Source organism: Haplochromis burtoni, unplaced genomic scaffold (assembly GCF_018398535.1).
Source record: "Haplochromis burtoni strain Fernald_Lab_line unplaced genomic scaffold, NCSU_Asbu1 Contig_119, whole genome shotgun sequence".
In the NCBI taxonomy this organism is placed as follows: Eukaryota; Metazoa; Chordata; class Actinopteri; order Cichliformes; family Cichlidae; genus Haplochromis; species Haplochromis burtoni.
Window position 1 is genome coordinate 222,546 of NW_024582480.1, and position 19,503 is coordinate 242,048.

The following is a 19,503-nucleotide window of genomic DNA, read 5'->3' on the forward strand; positions in this document are numbered from 1 at the left end:
ATTGTTTTTCTTGTGACACGTGAATAGCTCTACTTTGGTAATAATGAAAACAAATCCCATTTTTCTTCGCTTTTGCAACTTTACTGCCGACACTCCCAAGTTCCGACTTCCGTGGTATCTGGAGCACAGCATAAATAACAGTTTTAGTAATTGTTTCCATTTGTTAATGATTTGACCTGTATTTTATCTGCTGCACTGTAAGATGTTCACAAACCTGCTGGCCAACACTAGTTTACTCCACCAAGTACGAAATCATGTGTTTCGAGGGGATCAAACACTTATTTCACTCAGTAGAGTACACATTGTTGCTATATTTTCTCAATTTTTCATTTGATTATTATACTTATAGCAGTTTTTGTTTCTATTTGAAACAAAAACTGCTTTCAGTATCTTTGTTTGTCCTCCTGCCAGGCGGCGGCGTCCTGCTGGTAGAAGCGATGCTGTTTGAGAACAGACGAGGGCCCATCATGACTCAGCTTTTCTCCCTCAACATGCTGGTGCAGACGAAGGGCAGGGAGCACCCACCGTCCGAGTACACACACATGTTCAACAAGACCGGCTTCAAGAACATTCAGGTCTGCCGCACGGGCAAATCTTATGATGCCATATTGGCCATCAGATGAGCTCAGACAGAGAGCGGGATGCTTAGAAAGCATCTGTCAAAACTCTGGGAAATTAGAGAAAGGTTAAGTGGAAACTTCAAGGCCTCGATAAGGAACAGATGTCAACATCAAACTGTAAACTGTGGGGAGAAAAAAAAAGTTGTCCACATGGATCTCCAGTTTATGTTATCGTCAACACCAATTATTTAATATTTTTAAATTTTTTCTTACAGTTCACCTTGTCTTTCGACCACACCTCTGGTTAGAGGTTGCTGCTGTGATAGATAATATCTTTTAGTCATACAAATTTAACATTTGATGAAGATTTCCTCTCTTGATACCACTCTTATGGTTGTATGCTAAATATGAAGCTACTACTACCACCAGAAGCTTGTTAACTTAGCATTAAGCTAAGCTAAGCTAACAAGTAACTGTTTAGCATAGTTAGCATAAAGACAAAAGTAGGTTAACCTGCAGATATGTTTAATTTACCTTAACTAAATAAATACACTAAGCTAATAAGCAACTGGTTAGCTCAGTGTCGAGGCTCTGACATGAATTCATTGCTCAAGAGTTGTTCACCATATTGAAGATGACACAACAAGTGTTTGCATGGGAAATGTGTGTTCCCCAATGGGTTGCCTCTCGCTGGGTGAAAATGGTTGCAAAATATGTGCAGGACCAAAATCATCCTAGTGATTGCTTTGGTTGCTAGCACATTGCTTGTAGTTTTTCGTGGTTGTCTGCAAATACTCATCTAGCTGAGAACTAGTACATTTTTACAATTTGTAAAAGTTTGTACAATTTGTAAAAATGTTACGCAAAGTGGAAATGGAGAAGCCGTGCCTTACCACTGGAGGCAAGCATGTTTCACAAGTTGCAACTTTTACTTTGAAGGTGAAGAGTCTTTATTTCTAGCTTGTGTTGGACTTTTTGCAGTTTCACTAAAGATCGGAGAGTGGCTGGGAAGTGTTTGTAGTCAACTCTGTCACTTCCAGTCCAACTAGGACAGCAGCAACATGCTAGCAACCAAAGCAATGACAGAGAGTTTTTCACCAGTTGGTTGAACTGGTACCTATGGCATTTAGAAGCTCCTTGTCTACGTCCCAGCGACTACTATCAACTTCAAGAAACTGGTTGGGGTAAACTCACTTCCCTCAGAGTCAGTGGTTGCCAAATGATCACAGGCCATTTGACTGGCTTGTGTGACTGGGGCTTTATTTACTTGATCCTACATTATCACTGTGATCATCACACATCCAAATTGGTGGACGAGTTAATGTCAACACTCGCTTCTCTTCTCTTTTATGACTATTTTTTATGCCTATTCAACCAGAATATTAGACCAGTATATCATAGTGGGCACTGCATATGCACCCCAAAACCTTTTTAAACATTTTTGCACAAAGTTATTTTTATAATTTTGAATTACATCCAGACTTCAGATATAATCTGATCATAAACAGTTTTTAACCAGATAAAGAAAAAAGTCATTTTCACACTGTTGGGAAAACTGAGCCTATAATATTTGTTCATGCAAAAATCAGACTGTAAACCTGCTGCCATCATTGCTTTCATTGTTCTACACAATATTTTCTCAGTTGTGTCTATCTTGCAATGTGTCTGTCATTTCTCAGTCTCTGTAGAAAAGTCAGTTTTGTCTGTCTTGTAGATCTTACCAAGTCTGTGCTAGATGTGTGTATTTAATGATTCTGTTTCACTCGCAGGAAGACACATCAGACTAATAAAGTTCAAATAGGAAAAATACTGACCTTTAAACTTAAAAAAAGTGATGTGATGTGTGTGAACGTGCGCGTGTTCCCAGCTTTCCTGTTCACTGTGATGAGTGGAAGATGAGACTCAACTGTATTTAACCCTTTATGATCACCTCTGTTTACCTTCATCATTCCTCTGCTGCTATTATGAAATTCTCACTGTGTTGGCTGGTTGAAGAAAAAAGAATCACTTGGGTGCTGTTTAAAAAACCCTCTTTGTTGATGTCTGGTGCATTTTGTCATTTTATGTTTTATTTTTTTATGATGTTAGTTAGCGAGGCTTCAGGAACTGAAGCTCTTGTTCACACCAGAAGCCGACTCGCATCAAATCGGCTCCTCATAGCTGCTGATAAGTTCACACGTGAATTAAAACATGTGTTAATGGAGCTGTGAGATTATGTTTTATTAGCATGTGTGTCACTGATGACATGTAAATGTAGAATAACAACATGTGCAATAGAAATGGAGCATTTGAGTCACCGGACCCTCCTCCTCCTGCTCATTCCTGTAAGCATGCATCCTTCAGACACACATCTTGGATATTCTGTACAAAAAGTTCATTTGAACAAAAAATATTATGTTTATAATTTTTTGTATTAAAAGTATTGCATGTAAACACAGCCACAGGGTGTTGGGAGTTTGTCCTTGTAGCTGATACTGTGACAGTTCTTTAGTCTTAAATATTTATTAGTTGATGTTTTTACAGCCTCCCTGAATTTTTGCCTGGACTTTACACAGTTTACACATTAGTTATTGAATTACTATTATGTTAAATTGTTCTTTGTTACCAAAGCAGCAATTTTAAGAAGTCATATCCAATATGTAATGTGATCATTTGTCTCGGTTTCTCCTGGCAAAAATTACGAGGATCCAAGAATTATAGATAATGAGTCTTACAGTTTTTTTTTATTTATAATATGGTGTATCCATGAGCAAACTATGCAAAGTATAATAAAATACTTCATTTCACTGAGATATTTTCTTTTGCCTTTTATTCAGCTATTCTGCGTTAACGGGACTATTTTATTAAAGGCTATTTTCAGTGTTTTGCTTGCTGTAACTTGCAAGTTTCCTAGCTTCTGGGATAAATAATCAGATATTATCAAACTGCTTTCATAAATGAGCTGATACAGTATGTTGTAAATAATATCGAAGAGCACAGAAAGAAACACAAAAAGGGGCGTATCAGTAAAGAAAGTGATTATATTGATCTAGGAAACCTTTACGAAGGGAAGAAAATGTGTCCTTTTCTCACTAAATGTTTGTTTTTATGTTGCTGATGGTCTGTCCCTGTAGTGTGTGGTGTCCTTGACAGAAAGCAGAGACTTTGTTGTCAGTAGAAACCCTCCGTCGTACACACTTGGGAAAGAATTATGCACACATTATTATGGTTTGTTGACACTCAAACTGGCAACCGGGCAACGTGGGTTGTTACCGAGGCTGTGGAAACTTCTTGTTTTTTCCTGCAGTGATCTGTCGGATTAGTGCTACCAGTTTCGGTTTTGCTGCCCTCTAGCGGCCGATGCACATAGCTGCGTGTGTGCAGAGTAATCTCCTCCCCAGCCGCCACTGTGTTTGTGTATGTGGAATGCGGGTCAAGCGGAACTCAAGGCAAAAACTGCGCTTCGCTTCAAACTCAAAACAGCGGCTCGCATCGGCCTGACGTGCTCTGTACGTACTATGCAATTTATTTAAACTCTACGCTGTTTTAATTCAGGTGCATATGTACCAGAATTATTTTATCTAGACATTTGAGCGAGTTTATATTTCTAGTATGGACGTACTAGCAGTCCGCTAGGAAAACGCGACATCGTCATTTAAAATGGCGCCAAAGATTAACCTCAACCAGTGGACCGCTGGTAAACCTACCACACTGTGCCCTGCTGGTTAGCTGCATAGTAGCGAAAAGGCAGTGTTGTATTAACGATGAGTTTAAATTCACGTGTTGTTTTTGATTTGGTGTAGTTTGTTTTGCACAAGAATTGACCCTTAACCTTTGACAGCGCGCTGTCTGTGCCGTGGGATTTAGTGAGTGGCACCGTAGAACCCCGTGTTATGTTAGCAACATCGGCTAATAATGCTAAACACAATCTACATTAGCCTCCAGCTAACTAGTTAGCCGGTGTGCTAACCAACAACGTCAGCGAAACATAAGGTGTACAATGACTTTAGACAACAAAATTAAATATTCGTGATACGAATTAGTATCCATATGTTCTGTTTATTAAGTTAACTCATTTGTATATAGCGAATGTTGTTGCTAACTTAAAAAATATAAACATGCCAATTTGAGGCGCCGGTTAGGGATGGGCCTTATGTTACATAACGGAAATAGGAGATTAGCAACTAGGCTAACATTAGCCATGTAGAGTTGCAATGTGACTTAAAAAATGCAACGCTCCGTAGTCTGCTTAGAACTTGCATCCGCATTCTTATAACACAAGGCTGCCAGAATAGCACCGGGGAGCAGTTGTTTTGATCAGCTGGTGGCTTGAGCTAGTTTCTCGTAATTTAGCTCGTACTTTCTGCAGCCTGCTTGCTGGAAGGAGGGGCGTCGCACAGACCCTGGCTAGCCTGCTTTTAGCCTAGCCAGCTAAATTAGGGTTAGCACCTTTCTCCCTATGCGGGTTGGCGGCGGATTCTGAGAAATTTCCTCCTGTGCTCTTGGGAGTTGAGACTCCGTGCACGGGTAGCCTGATCTTATAACAGTGTTGCTTTCTGTCAGTGCAGCATGCGGTAACTTCTTCTCGAGCAGTGACTGGTGCGTGCGTGTGTGTTTATACAGCCTTGCTGGCTGATCAGGACGGAAACCGGTGGGATAGTGACAAGTTCTTGGACTGTTGTTGGGCTTCGTTCTCATATGGTAGAAGTGATAATTTAGCACTAGCATGGCAGTGATGTAAATATTGATTGATCCACTTTTGCCCCCCCTACTGTTGGGAACATATTTCACCACAACATGATCGTTTTCTCAGATTTTGCATAATCAATACATCATACCACCGTGTTTAGCTGCAGTGAATTGCAGCTAATTGATAATACCCAGAAGAATATTTTTGGTCAATATGTTTGCTTTTGGTAATGGTGTAACTGAGCATGATTTGGTTACAGCATTGTGCAAAGCCACTCACCAAAAGTAGCATTTACTAACTGACTCGACTTTCTTTGTGTGAGGGGTTTTAAGGCAGCCTATTAATCTTACTACCAAATCTTTTCTACAGTTGTTTATCGTGTACCTTTTCATCCTCCCATTCTGTATCTCTACCTCATTTCTTGTTTGTGAAGTGCCCTTATGCCGGAGCTCCGCAGACAGGTGACAATGAAGAGAAGCAGACACCCCAGCAGCAGCGATGACTCGGACAATGGAAGTAAGCAAAAAATATTGTCTCTGCTGACTCATTGATACCAAGTCCACATATAGATGGGAACGAGGGTTGGCACAACCCTGCCAGCACAAGTGCCAAGCACCGAGATAAGTTCAGACAAAGCGAATGACTTCATGAAGTCTGGCTATTTTTAGAAGTAAAAGTAAAGTCTTTTGACAGCTTCCTTGATAACCATGACACTTTTGCTTTGCAGTTAGACTTGAAAATGTATCTCTAATGTTATTGGTGTCAGTGTGAGTAAGTCTCTACTTCCATGTTCAGGAAAGAAGATAAGAAAGAGAAACAAGTGCAGTAGATGGACAAACATAAAGGAAAAGCAAAAGAAGTCCTGTAGTCCGAGAAACAGGAGACAGAGTAGGGACAGGAGGCATGTTTGGACCTTTAAAGACATCCTGGCAGGTCAGGCAGATGGTCTCAAATCTGGGAACAGCTTGCAGTTGTTGGTTTCCCTCAGAGGTTGGACTTTTACCACATTGTTTAAAATGCTGCCCGGAGCTGTAAATTACAGAAAGCAAGGTACATGCTTCATTATGACTGAGCATTCGTATCACTTTGCCATCTGTTATAAAAACAAACCCCAAGCGCTTACTGGAAATTGCTTTTAGCCTGGTCTGTTTTAGGGTTTTATTAGACAGACAAGTTAAAATATTTAATGCCATAAAGCACACCACACTGATCAAGCACTTTTTATTGTGGTTCTTGCAGTTGATTAAAAAATCAGAACTAAAAAAAAACAACCCCATTTTGATCATCAATTTCATACCTGGCCCAAAGTCAAATTGGTGACTCTAGCTGATAAAATGAAATTGAAAACAGAAAATGTCAGTTGCCCCAGTTTGACTATCCAAATGAGCCAGGCGTTTCTCTCAAGTTTCCCCTCATTGGGGGAAATCCAGACGTATTTAATGGTGTGAAGTTGTTTATTAGAAAATCAGCAGACTTGGGCTGATGCTCAAAGAAGAAATGTGGGTCTGTACAACAGTTTGTGGCGTTTCTGTTTCAGGTAATTCCACCTGCTGGTCCCAGCATTCATCGCAGCACAGGAGGTGGACTGGGCAGAAACCCTCTGAGGTACGCATTTGGTCTCAAACTATTTATTGTGGTTTTTAAAAGGTTGCTGTAAAACTTGAAATGTGTAGATTATAATTAATGGCCCTTCTTTTTTGTCAGTCTTGTACTCTGGGATCGTACTTTAGATTTTAACTAAAGACGTGTATATGTGGCTGACAAATGAATGTGAAAATGAAAGGACCAGCTGGCAGCACATCTGTAAAATAAATGTTTATGTGGTTGTTTATACGTGTAAGAAAAGACGTGCTATCTTGGACCCACACTCCATAGTGTGTCCTTGAGATGAAAGCACGTTTGCTGTTATCTACTGTACAGTCTGTGGACTTGGTCCCTGCAGTCCACTGTGTCCTCCCTTTCACTAGAGAGCCAATCAAATTAAAGCAAAACAATGACTTGAGCCAATGCAGGATCCTAATTTGCTGTCTTTAGCTGTGAGGGTCAGTGTAGTCAATTATTTTTTCCTTTCTTTTTTTTTTTAACCTGTTCAAACAGTGATATACGTTTTCATACATTCTATATTTATTTATCAGTTGCTTTGCAAAAATGTAATTTAGCAAACCTTCAGCTTTCTTCTTTAAGCTGATTGAAGTTCTTGACGCTGTTGCAGAGACGAGCTTTGTTTTGCAGCAGTTTTCTCTGAAATCTCATTATACACTTAGCAATGTTCATGTTATGTGCTGCAGGTTTTCAGGACGGACCTGATCACGGCCATGAAAGTGCACGACTCGTATCAGCTGAACACCGAGGACTACTACGTCCTAGCTGACCCATGGAGGCAGGAGTGGGAGAAGGGCGTCCAGGTCCCCGTCAGCCCCCACTCCATCCCACAGCCTGTTGTGAGGTAGGAAATAAAAGTAACACATTCAATCTCACTCATAGTTCACTTCAGTGAATAAGAGGCAGCGTAGCTGACGGAGACTTTGACACTTCTAGCCCTTTCCCACTTGTACCCACTTGGGTTGGCTCGACTGGCCTTGGTTTTTATGGTTTTCGATTAGGTGGTAGAACCTGAAACTGTGTACTTAAAAAAAAAAATGTTTTAAATACCTACTCGACTGGGCTTCTGAGCAGTGCAAAAACGTGATGTCAATTGGCTAGTTAGTGGTGTAACTCAATGAGTCATGAGAGCACGCCTTTACGAAAATCAAAACTGCCATTTTTGAAACCGAGCAACAAATGAAATGGCTACACAAAAAAACCACAGTGGTCCCAGAGTGACAAAAAGCTATACACCGAGCAGCAGGTATGCCATCGCCTTGACGTTCTCCATTGCTTTGGTGTTTGTGTGATGTACAATGAAGTCACGAGACCACGTTACTATAACAACCCAGCATTAGGTGATACTCGGCTGTAACGGAAAACGTCTGAAACCGAGTCGAGTCAAGCTGAGGCTCCAAGTGATTTAGCACAGCCTGTGTAGAGGTAGATCAAAATATCAAGCTGATGGTGCTAAAATATCACCTTGGAAACCTGTATTGTTTTATCTGTCGACCACTGAGTGCTGAAGGGTTTTCGTGGTTCAGAATTTGCCTTTAGGGGATGTCAGTGAGCAAACACAGTCCGTGTATGATAAAGGCAGTGAGTCTGTATCATCCTGCCTAACAGACATTGATGCATTTCAAGAAAATATGAGTAAACGAAACCCTTATTAACAAAACATTTTTAGAATGCTGGTGAGTTTCTGGTTAAAGCCTCTTTGAGGGGACACCAGAAATCCCGCCGTGCAGGAAATACCCTTCTAACAAAATTACAGCAGAGAAATGTTACAGTGTTACTAATTTAGTAACAGTGTTTCCATTCATTTGTATGACCATGAAAGATAATCTTTTACCATCCTGTCTACTGTTCATCAGTATCAGAATTGTAAATATTACATGTTTTATAAATTTGAGGGCTGTTTAAGTGCAAACCAGGAAATCGCATCCTTTTTGAAAGTGTCATTGAAAAGAAAAGTCCTTGAATGCCTTAAAAAGTCCAGAGGTGTTTTTGGGTCGGCTAGGAGCTACTGTAAAGCCTGCCGTACATGTTAGACCACCAGTTGTTGGTTAATAATGTATAGTTCGATTAAACATGCTACCATATTGTACTGCATGTGCACGATAGTGAATGTGAAGGTCTCGGTTGTGCAGGGTGCTGTCCGAGAAAGGAAAGGAGACGATGTTTGGTAGGCCAAAGAAGTTGATCCGGACATCAGGCACAGAAGCGCTCGGCTACGTGGACATCCGCACGCTGGCGGAGGGGATGTGTCGCTACGACCTGAACGAGGAAGACGTGGCCTGGCTGCAGGTCATAAATGAAGAGTTTACAGAGATGGGTGAGTCACTGAGTACATATTTGTTCTGTAGCTGCTTGTTTGATGGTTAAATCTGTAAGTTATTTTTAGGCTCAGGAACTGAATATAGTTGTTTCTTTTGTTTTTTGTTGTATCAAATGTATCAAATGAAATGAAACAGAGCAGATGAAAGCGTTTTAAAGCTGTGTCCACAGCTGCAAGGTCTGAGATGTTGACATCAAGCTTTACACTCTGTCAGCCTGCTTGTTTGCCATCAGTATTCAGTGAAGTTCATTGAAAGATTACTATTATTATCTATGTATTTATTATAGATCCTTGTTGTATAAACAGACGTGCAGTACAGGTTTGCAGTCACAAAGCTATTTTCTTCAGAAGGAGCGTGAGCTGAGAGACGCAGAGAGCCAGCGAAATCTGTCCTGTTCATCTTTCTTGTCCTTGACACCCTCATAACTTCTCCTGTGCTCCTTCAGCTGCAAGCTGTGTTTATATACAGACTTGGTTTTTGGGTCCAGTTTGTATTTTGAGTAGAGTCCGGCTTTTTTTTAGGCTTCTTGTGTTACTGCACTGCTGTTTCCAGTTTCTTTTTGATAACTCTCAGTGTTGTATGTGTTATTGAGCATTTTGTGTCTTCTGTCTGCTTTTAGATGGATGGAAAATGTAGGTGTAATTACAAATTAAAAGCCAAACAAAAAGGGCATTTACTCAGCCCACAGAGAAATATTGATGCTTAAATTGTAGTGAAATTGAAGATGATAAAACCCAGACTCTCCTGCAGGAGGCAGATTTATTTTTTTTTCATCACTGCAGTCTGATCATATTGTCTAACCAAAAGTGTAAGAGAGCATCAACAAATAAGGTAACTTTATAATAGATCAGGACATCTTTATTCATGTATATTTTTCCCAGCTATTCCGCCACTGGATGAAATCACCATGGAGCGTGTGATGGAAGAGTTTGAGCGCTGCTGCCACGAAAACATGACGCACGCCATGGAGACCGAGGAGGGGTTAGGCATCGAGTATGACGAGGATGTGGTGTGCGATGTTTGCCAGTCACCTGACGGGGAGGACAACAACGAGATGGTGTTCTGTGACAAGTGCAACATCTGCGTTCACCAGGTCAGCCATCATCTCCCTTTAAAATGAGAAAAAAACACAGCAGACAGAGGACAAATCTGTCATCAGCCACAGAATATTGTTCTAAATCTGTTAATGTGCAATATGAAGTCAAATCTGTTTTCTTTTGTCAGTTTTAAACTTTTCCCTGTCTAGTAAAAATATATGAAGTCACTCCCATTGAATAAACTGGCTGCGTATTGCTAACGTCAACGCAGTTATTTAGCTTTTTGTACATGAAAGGACTCAAAATAAAATTCTTCCCGTTTTAATGTTTCCTGTAGGGGAAAAAGATGGATTTTGTTAACTTGTTCAAAGAAAAAAGAAAGTTGCAAGACTTTAGAGATTCGCCTCACTGAGGCAAAAAAAGCGACTTGTCTTACATTTTCGGTTTGCTTTTCATGTGACACACCTACTTCCTGTCTGCGTCGTCATTTCTGCTTGCTTTCTGGAAACTGAGCGGCTGTTTGGGTTTCTTTTCAGGCGTGTTACGGCATCCAGAAAGTCCCTAAGGGCAGCTGGTTGTGTCGGATCTGTGCCCTCGGCATCCTGCCAAAGTGCCAGTTGTGTCCCAAAAAGGGCGGAGCCATGAAGCCCACCCGAAGTGGAACTAAGTGGGTCCACGTCAGCTGTGCCTTGTGGATTCCAGAGGTGAAGATCAGTCATAATTTCTGTTTTTTAATCAAATGGTCATTGTGGGACTCTAGTAGCCTCCACTCTTCTTCTGATTGGCTGCTCCTGACAGCTGCTTGTCTTGTTAAGAGTCGTAGGTTTTGATCCCACTTGTTTAAAATGTTGGTAACCATTTTGACACACATGGCAGTGACACTGTGTCTAAGACCACTCTGCATGTACTTGCATTTGTCAACACCATGTGCGCTGACGTTTGAGCAACTCGTGTCCTCTTTGTGTGTTAAACCCTCTGTGCAGGTGAGCATTGGGAATCCAGAGAAGATGGAGCCGATCACCAATGTGTCCCATATTCCCAGCAACAGATGGGCTCTGATCTGCTGCCTCTGCAAAGAGAAGACTGGCGCATGCATTCAGGTTATTAACGTTACACGGTTCATTTAATGTGAAAAGCTCATCCAGCACGTGTCAGTAACTCAGACTACGGGAGGAGATTTCCACAGTGTGGGCATTATTGATCCACACCGAGTGAAAGGATGCGTCAGTGTTCTTCAGTTCACATGTACTGGAAATCAAGGCAGTGACTTCACACTTCAGCAGGGTGGAGGATTAAAGGCACAGCAGATCACTCAGCAATGAAGTGTTTTAGTGTGTGGTTTTAGATTTTGTGTTAAACATGTTAAATTCACAACAGTAACAACATAAAAGTAAGGCAGGAAGACAATTTGACACACAGCAGATCTGGACTGAGTGATATGGAGAAAGAAATGATCTCTGTGTATATTTAGGCTGAATGTTGGTGCATGATATATGTGTTGGTAGTGTGAGATATCAGCGTTGTGTGGATGGGCATCCGCCCTAAAAACTGTGCCAAATCAAATATGCGGATCCACCCGCTGCGGCAACCCCTTAGGAAATACGAGGGCAGCTAAAAGTACATCACACTGTGAGATAGCACAATCATCAAAATTCTTTCTGATACAATTTTCAGAAACCTTAGTGATGTCATTAATGACATTTTGATATGTTTGACTGTTTTCACTTCTTATTAAGCTGAAGGTACTTCTGTTTGTTTGAAGTGGGTTTGTATGAGAGCCTGAGTCACAGCAAGTAGAGGGCTGGAGTGTTACTTTGGTATTTGATTGGTTTATTTTGATCAATTAAATACCTGTATGTTGTTTTTGCTGCCCCCAAATGGCAAAATACAGAATTGCAGGTTTAAAGAATAACTAGAGAAGAAATTTGATGTTTCTGATGCTAGAGATTCTTTTTGGTTTGTGTCTCAGGCTGTGCTTTGGTGAATTTGACATCTTTGACAGCATTTCAGTTTTGGCATTTTTAAGTAATAAGGTTTTTTTTTGTTGTTGTTGTTGTTGTTTTATTTAATTATATATTATATTTCCTGTAGGAATGGGGGACAAAAAACCTAATTTTAGTAAACATTTTTCTGTTTGTTTCTTTAGTGTTCAGCAAAAAATTGCCGGACTTCCTTCCACGTGACGTGCGGCCTCCACGCCAACCTTGAAATGAACACTATCCTCACAGATGACGATGAGGTCAAGTTCAAGTCTTACTGCCCCAAACATTCTGGGCTTGAGGGTGACGAGTCCAGGGACCGCGACTCGGGTGACGAGGAGAAGGAGAGTGCCAGAGACAAGAAGGGCAGGAGGAGAGTGAAGGTGTTAGAGGAGGAAGATGCTGCCTCCCCCTCTTCATCTTCCTGTGTGGCCCCTCAGCTCATCGATAGAGCACTGACCAACCCAGAGGCACTCAGCAAAGAAGAGAAGAGAGTCAACCTCCGCAAACTGAAGCTGCAAGAGATGGAGGAAGAGTTCTACCAGTTTGTAGACGTGGAGGAGGTAACTAGTAACTTGAAGCTGGTGCCTGAGGTGGTGGACTTTCTCTATCAGTACTGGAAACTGAAACGCAAAGCCAACTTCAACCAGCCGCTTCTCACGCCCAAAAAAGACGAAGAGGAGAGCCTGGCACGGCGCGAGCAAGAGGTGCTGCTGCGCCGCCTGCAGCTCTTCACACACCTCCGACAAGATCTGGAGCGGGTAGGTTTTGACTCCACCTGCAGCAGGACTCGCAGGCGCAAAGACAACAGCGGAGGCAAGAAGAGAAATGTTATGAAGAGCAGGGGATGACGAGAGAAACGCTTAAATGCAGTTCAATAAATTCTCAGTGCAACATAAAAGTCTGCTGCTTATAGAGGAGAGGAGGGCTGCTGGTCATTTATTTATTTAAAAAACAAAACAAACAGGCTTGATAAAGTCCGCAGAGGGCCTTTCAGTAGTACAGCAGACATAACTACTTGTATAGGTACATTTATTCTAACATAACCGTCTTTTAAAAGCTGGACAAAACTCTTCTAAGATGATTGATGTTATATAGAATGGACCTTTGGCACTGTGAGCCAGCTCTGTGGTAAAAAACATGGAACAACAATCTTTACCATGCGCTGCATGAAACTACACGATCACTAGCGGTTTATAATGCTTCTTCAATATCTAATCAGCAGGTTTGCCTGCTGACTGTGAGCCACAGTATTGCTGTATGAGGCTTTAAATGAAAAAATGTGCTCTCGGTGCTGAGTTTGGTTGTGAGAGCTGCCATCTTTACCACGTTTGGTGGTGAAATATTCCAGCCCTAAATCGACCTCCTGCAGGTCTCCAAACATTGAAGCATTAATTTTTAGAAAACCAAATACAATCACTAAGCTGATGGATGTAATTATCCTGCTGTATTTCAAATCCAGCCTGACAGAGTAAGTCACACTAAAGAGTAAAAACAAACAGTTCAAGTGTCATGACTTAAAATAGTTTATCTTCAGTTGCTCTGCTGATATCTGTCCTCTTATATTTTCTGAACACAGCAGGCTAAATCCTTCTCACCCTCTTGCCCTCTGCTGTTGAGACGTTTGGACTGGCTAGTGTTACATTAGCCCAGCCAGTAGTGCTGAGCCTAAAAACTGTCCTGGTAGACACACACAAGCTAGTTGCTGTTTGACCTTGAAACAAAGACACGTTTAAGTGAGACATTCAAGAAGTTTATGCTCTCTGTGGGCCAGGTGAGACATCAGTACTTTTCTGCAGGGGTACTCAGTTGTGTCAGGGAAAGGAAAGCTGGTTATGGCTCCAGTGTTTATATTGACAGTCTGTCTGGTTAGTTAGCTTTGTGCTGTGAGGTTGATCCCAGATTACATTATCACGAACACAAAACATCTGGTTCAACACATCTTAGGTTACGTTACAAATACCAGAGTCTCTGTTACAGAGTGCTGTGGATGAGTCACTCTGTCGGGAAACCTGTTTACACAAACGACCAGGTTGACGTCTCCATAAAGTATATTTAACTGGTTAATCCCATCATTCTAAAACGGATTAAAAATATATTTTGTGTTACTATCACATAACATGACTGAACTTGGTCAAGTTTCCTGTTTTTGTTTTCCTCTTCTTCTGTAATTGTGAAATCTTATCCAGGTTTCTGAAGTTGGGATATCAGGTTTGTTTGTAGAAATGCAGAAATGAGGCACTTGCTCACGACAATTAAGTCAGCAGAAGTGAAAAGACAGCACGAGCCATAGTTGTTGTAGGATGCAATACTAATCTTGTACATGATGTTCTTCCATCCCGTATAGTCAAGGACTGTTTTAGTGCAATTGGACCTTGTCTATTGTCCATATTGAACTCTTCCTTGCTTTCCGGCTATGTACCATCAGCTTTTAAACATGCTAAAATCCAACCTGTTCTTAAAAAAAGTAACCTCGATCAAAATGATTATGCCAACTATAGGCCGATTTCTAAGCTTCCCTTCGTGGCCAAAATTCTTGAGAAGGTAGTTCTGCTTCAACTTCGGACCTACCTGGATGAGAATAACATTAATGATAAATTTCAATCGGCCTTCAAACAACATCACAGCACTGAATCAGCGCTGCTCCGAATTTTTAATGACCTTTTATAATGGCTGACAATGGACGCCCCTCTGTCCTAGTGCTATTGGATCTTTCATCGGCATTTGACATGGTTGACCATAACATACTATTGGCGAGACTAGAGCACACTGTAGGCATCAAGGGCGCTGCCTTGGATTGGTTTAAATCTTACCTCTCCAATCGGCTCTCTTCGGTTCACTTGGCCACCTCGTCTTCTTCCGCTGTACCTGTTTGCTGTGGTGTCCCTCAGGGATCTGTGTTAGGCCCTACCCTGTTCTCATTATATATGCTTCCTTTAAGTGCTATCTTTGAGAAATACCACATTGCTTTTCATTATTATGCTGACGACATCCAGATCTATTTTGAGTTAAATGATGATCTAGCTATGTCGGTGAGTAACTTTCGAGAGTGTATGTGTGAGGTCAAGCAATGGCTTCTGGCAAATACTCTTATCCTTAATGATAAGAAAACTGAAATTATGATCTTTGGTAGTGACGCTCTCCGTGCCAAACTTCATGATGCCTTTGGTTTTCTCACTAGCTCCTTTTCTGACACTGTTAGGAATCTGGGTGTGCTACTTGACAGCTCATTTAAACTTGATAAACAAGTGTCTGCTGTCGTCAGATCCAGCTTTTACCAACTTCGCCTTATTTCTAAGGCCAAACACTATATCCCGCACAATGATCTGGAAAAGCTCATCCATGCCTTTGTAACGTCAAGGCTAGATTATTGTAATTCACTTTATTTTGGTCTCCACTCTACCCTTCTACATAGATTACAGACAGTCCAGAATGCCGCTGCACGCATTCTAACTAAAACTAAGAAGTTTGCTCACATCACTCCCGTCCTTGCTGATCTGCACTGGTTGCCTGTGAAATTTCGTATTCAATTTAAAATTCTGTTGCTTACTTTTAAAATTACTAATAACACAGGACCAAGCTATCTTAAGGAACTCTTAAACTCATATGCTCCTGCGAGGGCTTTAAGATCATCCTCACAGTTATTGTTGGTTCAGCCCAGATCTCGTTTGAAGTCTAGAGGTGATCGAGCGTTTGCTCTAGCTGCACCTGAGCTGTGGAATAATCTCCCAATTGGCATCCGGGCGTCTGATTCTATTCAATCTTTTAAATCACGGCTTAAAACATATTTGTTTGAACTTGCTTTTTCTACCAGTTAAATACTGGCCTTGTTTGCAGTGAGTTATTCTATTAATTTTTCTGTTTGTCTTGCGTTGTCTATGCTCTCTATCACTGTGTTTGATGGTACAGCGTTACTTTGCTATAGCTATGTGCTATAGTTTACTCTTATTAGTGGTTTTTACCTGTGAACATAATTCCACACTTATATGACTCTGATATTATAGTGTTAATTGTTTTATTCTTTTATTCTTTCATGTAAAGCACTTTGGCATGCCCTTGGCTTTTAAATGTGCTCTATAAATAAAGATTGTTGTTGTTGTTGTTGATGCAATCTGATAAAAGCGTGACTAAAGAAGCTGCTAATGCTCCACAGGTTCGTAACCTGACCTACATGGTGACTCGGAGAGAGAAGATGAAGCGGTCGTTGTGGAAAGTCCAGGAGCAGATCTTCCAGCACCAGGTCCGATTGCTTGACCACGAGCTGCTCAGCGGTGAGTCCATGAGATGAACAAACTGTAACAGGTTTGCATGTGGTAGCTTCCACATGAATTTTGCATTCATGTTAGTAAACCTAGCTAGTAGACGGTGTGTCCCATCAGCTTTCTCAGGTCTGCAGGTGAGAAAGCTGCACGTTACAAACTGCAACCGCCTGCAGTTCGTAACGTGTTGAGATATTTTGTATTGAATTATAAAAGTGTGTTTCTGCACACACGACTTCTGATGTGGGGTTTGGTCATTTCTGTATATTTGCACCCAGCAACTATTTGCTGAGCTGATTGAAAGGCCATCAGTAGGCGACGTGTTACAGGCTACGTCAAGTAGATCTTTCTGGATTTCCTTGATGGCGTCGCTGATCGCACGTGGAAACTTTGGCGAGAGAAGGGCAGAAATTAGGATGTGACTTGCACACAGGTCATGTTCCTCATCCTATTCCCAGGTCTGATTCGTGCTCAGTAAGAAGTCAGCACAATGTTAAAGCTACTTCCTGTATCAAAAGACTACAAATGTTTGCTACATACTAAAAAAATTGAACTGGTGCTCACAGCAAAGCCCTGCGTTCTGCTGTTGGCCTTTACATGAGGATAGAAATATTAGAAAAAGCAACTAATTTGGCTGGTTGATAATTACAGATAGTTACCTCTCATGTTTTAATAAACCTGTATGTTTTTTGTGTGTTTCAGGCGATCCTTCAGCAAAGGATCTGGAAAAGCTGTTCTCTCTGGGCTGGTTATCGTCTCAGGGCTCCCAGTCTAGCTCCTCCTGGAGCCCCTCTGGACTGAAGACCAAACGAAAGGAAAAAAGGAAAAGCAGCGAGAGAAAAAGCCTGCCCAACTCACCGCACACTCAAAAGAAAGACAATCTGAGCAAGGCATCGGAGACGAAGGATAGCAAAAGTTCCCAGATCAAAGAGGCCGCAGCCATGGAGGCCAGAATCCAACACATCAGTCAGGAGACACAGTTTAAAAAACTCCCAAAGCCAGAGGTCATTCAGGAACCAGCCGTCGGCAAACTGCCCAAGCATGAGAGCCGGAAAGGCCCGAGAAGGGAGGCTGCGGAGCCCGAACTGGAAGCGAGACGAAAACGGGATATTGAGCATGAGCAGGAGGAGAGGAGGAGGAAAAAGGGGAATGATTCCACAGAAAGCTTCACCAGCCAGGGGAAGAACAGGTTTGGGTCAAAGCATCTGGAGAAAACGGTGTCCATCAGACTGGTAGACATCAGAAACTCTGACTCAGACAACTACTTCATAGATGAAGGGATCAAAAGAAGCCCGGTCTCTCCGGATGTGACGAGCAACACTAAATGTAACAAAGCCAGCACGGTGTCAGACACCGCTCCCAGCGCCAAGACCAACGGCTGGCTGAGGAGAGCCTCGGCCGACAGCTCCCACGCATCTAACGGGCCCGAGGCTGCACAGCTGAGAAGCTGGGGGAAGTTCAGGATCCCAAAGAGGAGCGAGAAACCCGCAAGTATAACGGAGCAAAAGCAGGCGGAGCTACACAAGCCCCTGCTCAGGCCACTGACCAACACGCCCAAGCCGTCGTACCCCAGGACCCGACTGCGCACGGGGACGGAAAACGAGGACTACACGTCTGACTCCAAGGCGGGCGACGGCGAGCTGGAGCCCTGCCTGAAACGATGCCACTCACACCAGCTGAGAGGCGACTCGTCACTCAGCCGCCGCTACGTCTCTGACATCATTCGCCGGGGCGTCCTGGCGTCCTGATGACGGAACAACTCTTAGAAATTAAGCTGCACTGTGTTGTTCGGAGAAGAACGACAGCCGCTCTTTGTACCTTTATTTTTCTCTAAATCCTAAACAAAACACAAAAGGCTAGAGTAAAAACAGAGCTGATATTTATTTTTTATTTGTAACATATGTAAAACTGGGAAATATTTTATTTTATTTTGTGCTAGTTCTTTTTTTTTTCCTTTCCTCAGAATAGAAAGATGTCAAGTTGCCACTTAATCGCTCGCTCAGATATAAACAAGCAATAGCATCAAAGTTGGGATTGTTGCTTGGGACCATAAGCTTGCTATGTCTTTTCTTTTCGTCTCTAGTATTAAACTCGGCCATGAGTCAGTTGCACTTAGTGGAAGAATCAGAAGCAGGTAATCCTCAGTCATACTGTCAGTGATCAGGACTGCGTAGGTCTTCTTTTTAATTAATCCGGCTTCATCGGACCTCGACCGCTTCAAAGAGGAGGTCAAACTGCCCTTTTAACGCTGTTTAAACGGAGTACTTCTTCAGTCTGTGGTTGTCCTACGCGATGACGCCGGGTGGGGGTGGGTTGGCAGGCAAACTGAAACAGGAATTCAGAATGATGTTTTACTCGTCATCAGCACTTAAGTGTAATTTGAACTGCGATCGTATCCATCATGTGCCTAACTTTTATTTGAAGCGTTTGCACTACGAGAGGACGGCACAGGTGTGAGTAGAGTTATTTTTACACTGAATAATTAAAACAAACAAAAAAAGAAAGCGTTTTGTACCCTTGGCCGCTGCTGTACTACTGTTATGCAAAATATTATTTTTTTGTTGTTGTCTTAAAGAGGAATAAAAACTCTGCTGGACTGAAAAATGGTTTCTGTGTCTCATTGATGAGTTGTAGAGATACAGTAACTCAGTCATTCAAGGTATATGTTAAAATGCTCTCATCTTGAAGATCTCCTTATAAAAAAAATACATTAACTTTTTTTCTGGTGTGAGTAGTTGGTTCATGTGTGAGGAGGATCTGCGTGCATGTCTGACTCCATGAGGGCCTGTTGCCCTGCAGAGGGACTTCTACTCACTTTGCAGCTTGACTGAAAACATCAGGAGTGCCAGGTCCACCTATGGGTGCCCTGAATGCAGGTTACAGGTGTGGAAGAGTCTGTAGACACTGGCAAATGTTAGGCTGCCTTCAAAGTTTTAGGAGGATGTCCTTGTAGGGTCACACAGAACCCTGTGTGGTACAGCTCAGACTCTACAGGTCTCAGCATGTTAAATGTTAAAGTTTATGACAATACCATTAAAGACTGAGGGCTGCTGAGCTTTATGTTTGCAAAGCTGCA

At 41.9% G+C, this 19,503-nt stretch overlaps 2 protein-coding genes across 10 annotated transcripts in view; both read left to right on the top strand.

Annotated features, from left to right (window-relative positions):
• asmt2 (acetylserotonin O-methyltransferase 2) overlaps positions 1–3,361 on the top strand; it is a 17,866-nt gene extending 14,505 nt beyond the window's left edge. The window contains exon 9 of the mRNA XM_005929674.3: positions 412–3,361. Coding sequence (XP_005929736.1) covers positions 412–623 — 212 coding nt within the window. The 3' untranslated portion in view covers positions 624–3,361. The remainder of the gene's footprint in view (positions 1–411) is intronic.
• A 425-nt stretch (positions 3,362–3,786) lies between these two features.
• On the top strand, positions 3,787–19,031 carry jade1 (jade family PHD finger 1). Of its 9 annotated transcripts, none has more exons than XM_005929668.2 (12): positions 3,787–4,048; positions 5,663–5,745; positions 6,025–6,162; positions 6,767–6,834; positions 7,518–7,675; positions 8,964–9,148; positions 10,034–10,245; positions 10,726–10,893; positions 11,173–11,289; positions 12,336–12,929; positions 16,322–16,439; positions 17,130–19,031. In XM_005929668.2, exons 2-12 carry the CDS (start codon positions 5,670–5,672, stop codon positions 18,173–18,175), a joined length of 2,880 nt encoding a protein of 959 aa, XP_005929730.1. In that variant the 5' UTR covers positions 3,787–4,048; positions 5,663–5,669; the 3' UTR covers positions 18,176–19,031. The 9 variants fall into 9 exon arrangements, with proteins under 9 accessions (XP_005929730.1, XP_005929734.1, XP_005929732.1 ...); XM_005929670.3 differs by lacking the exon at positions 3,787–4,048 and adding an exon at positions 4,055–4,236; XM_005929669.3 differs by lacking the exon at positions 3,787–4,048 and adding an exon at positions 4,243–5,066.
• The last annotated feature ends 472 nt before the right edge of the window (positions 19,032–19,503 follow it).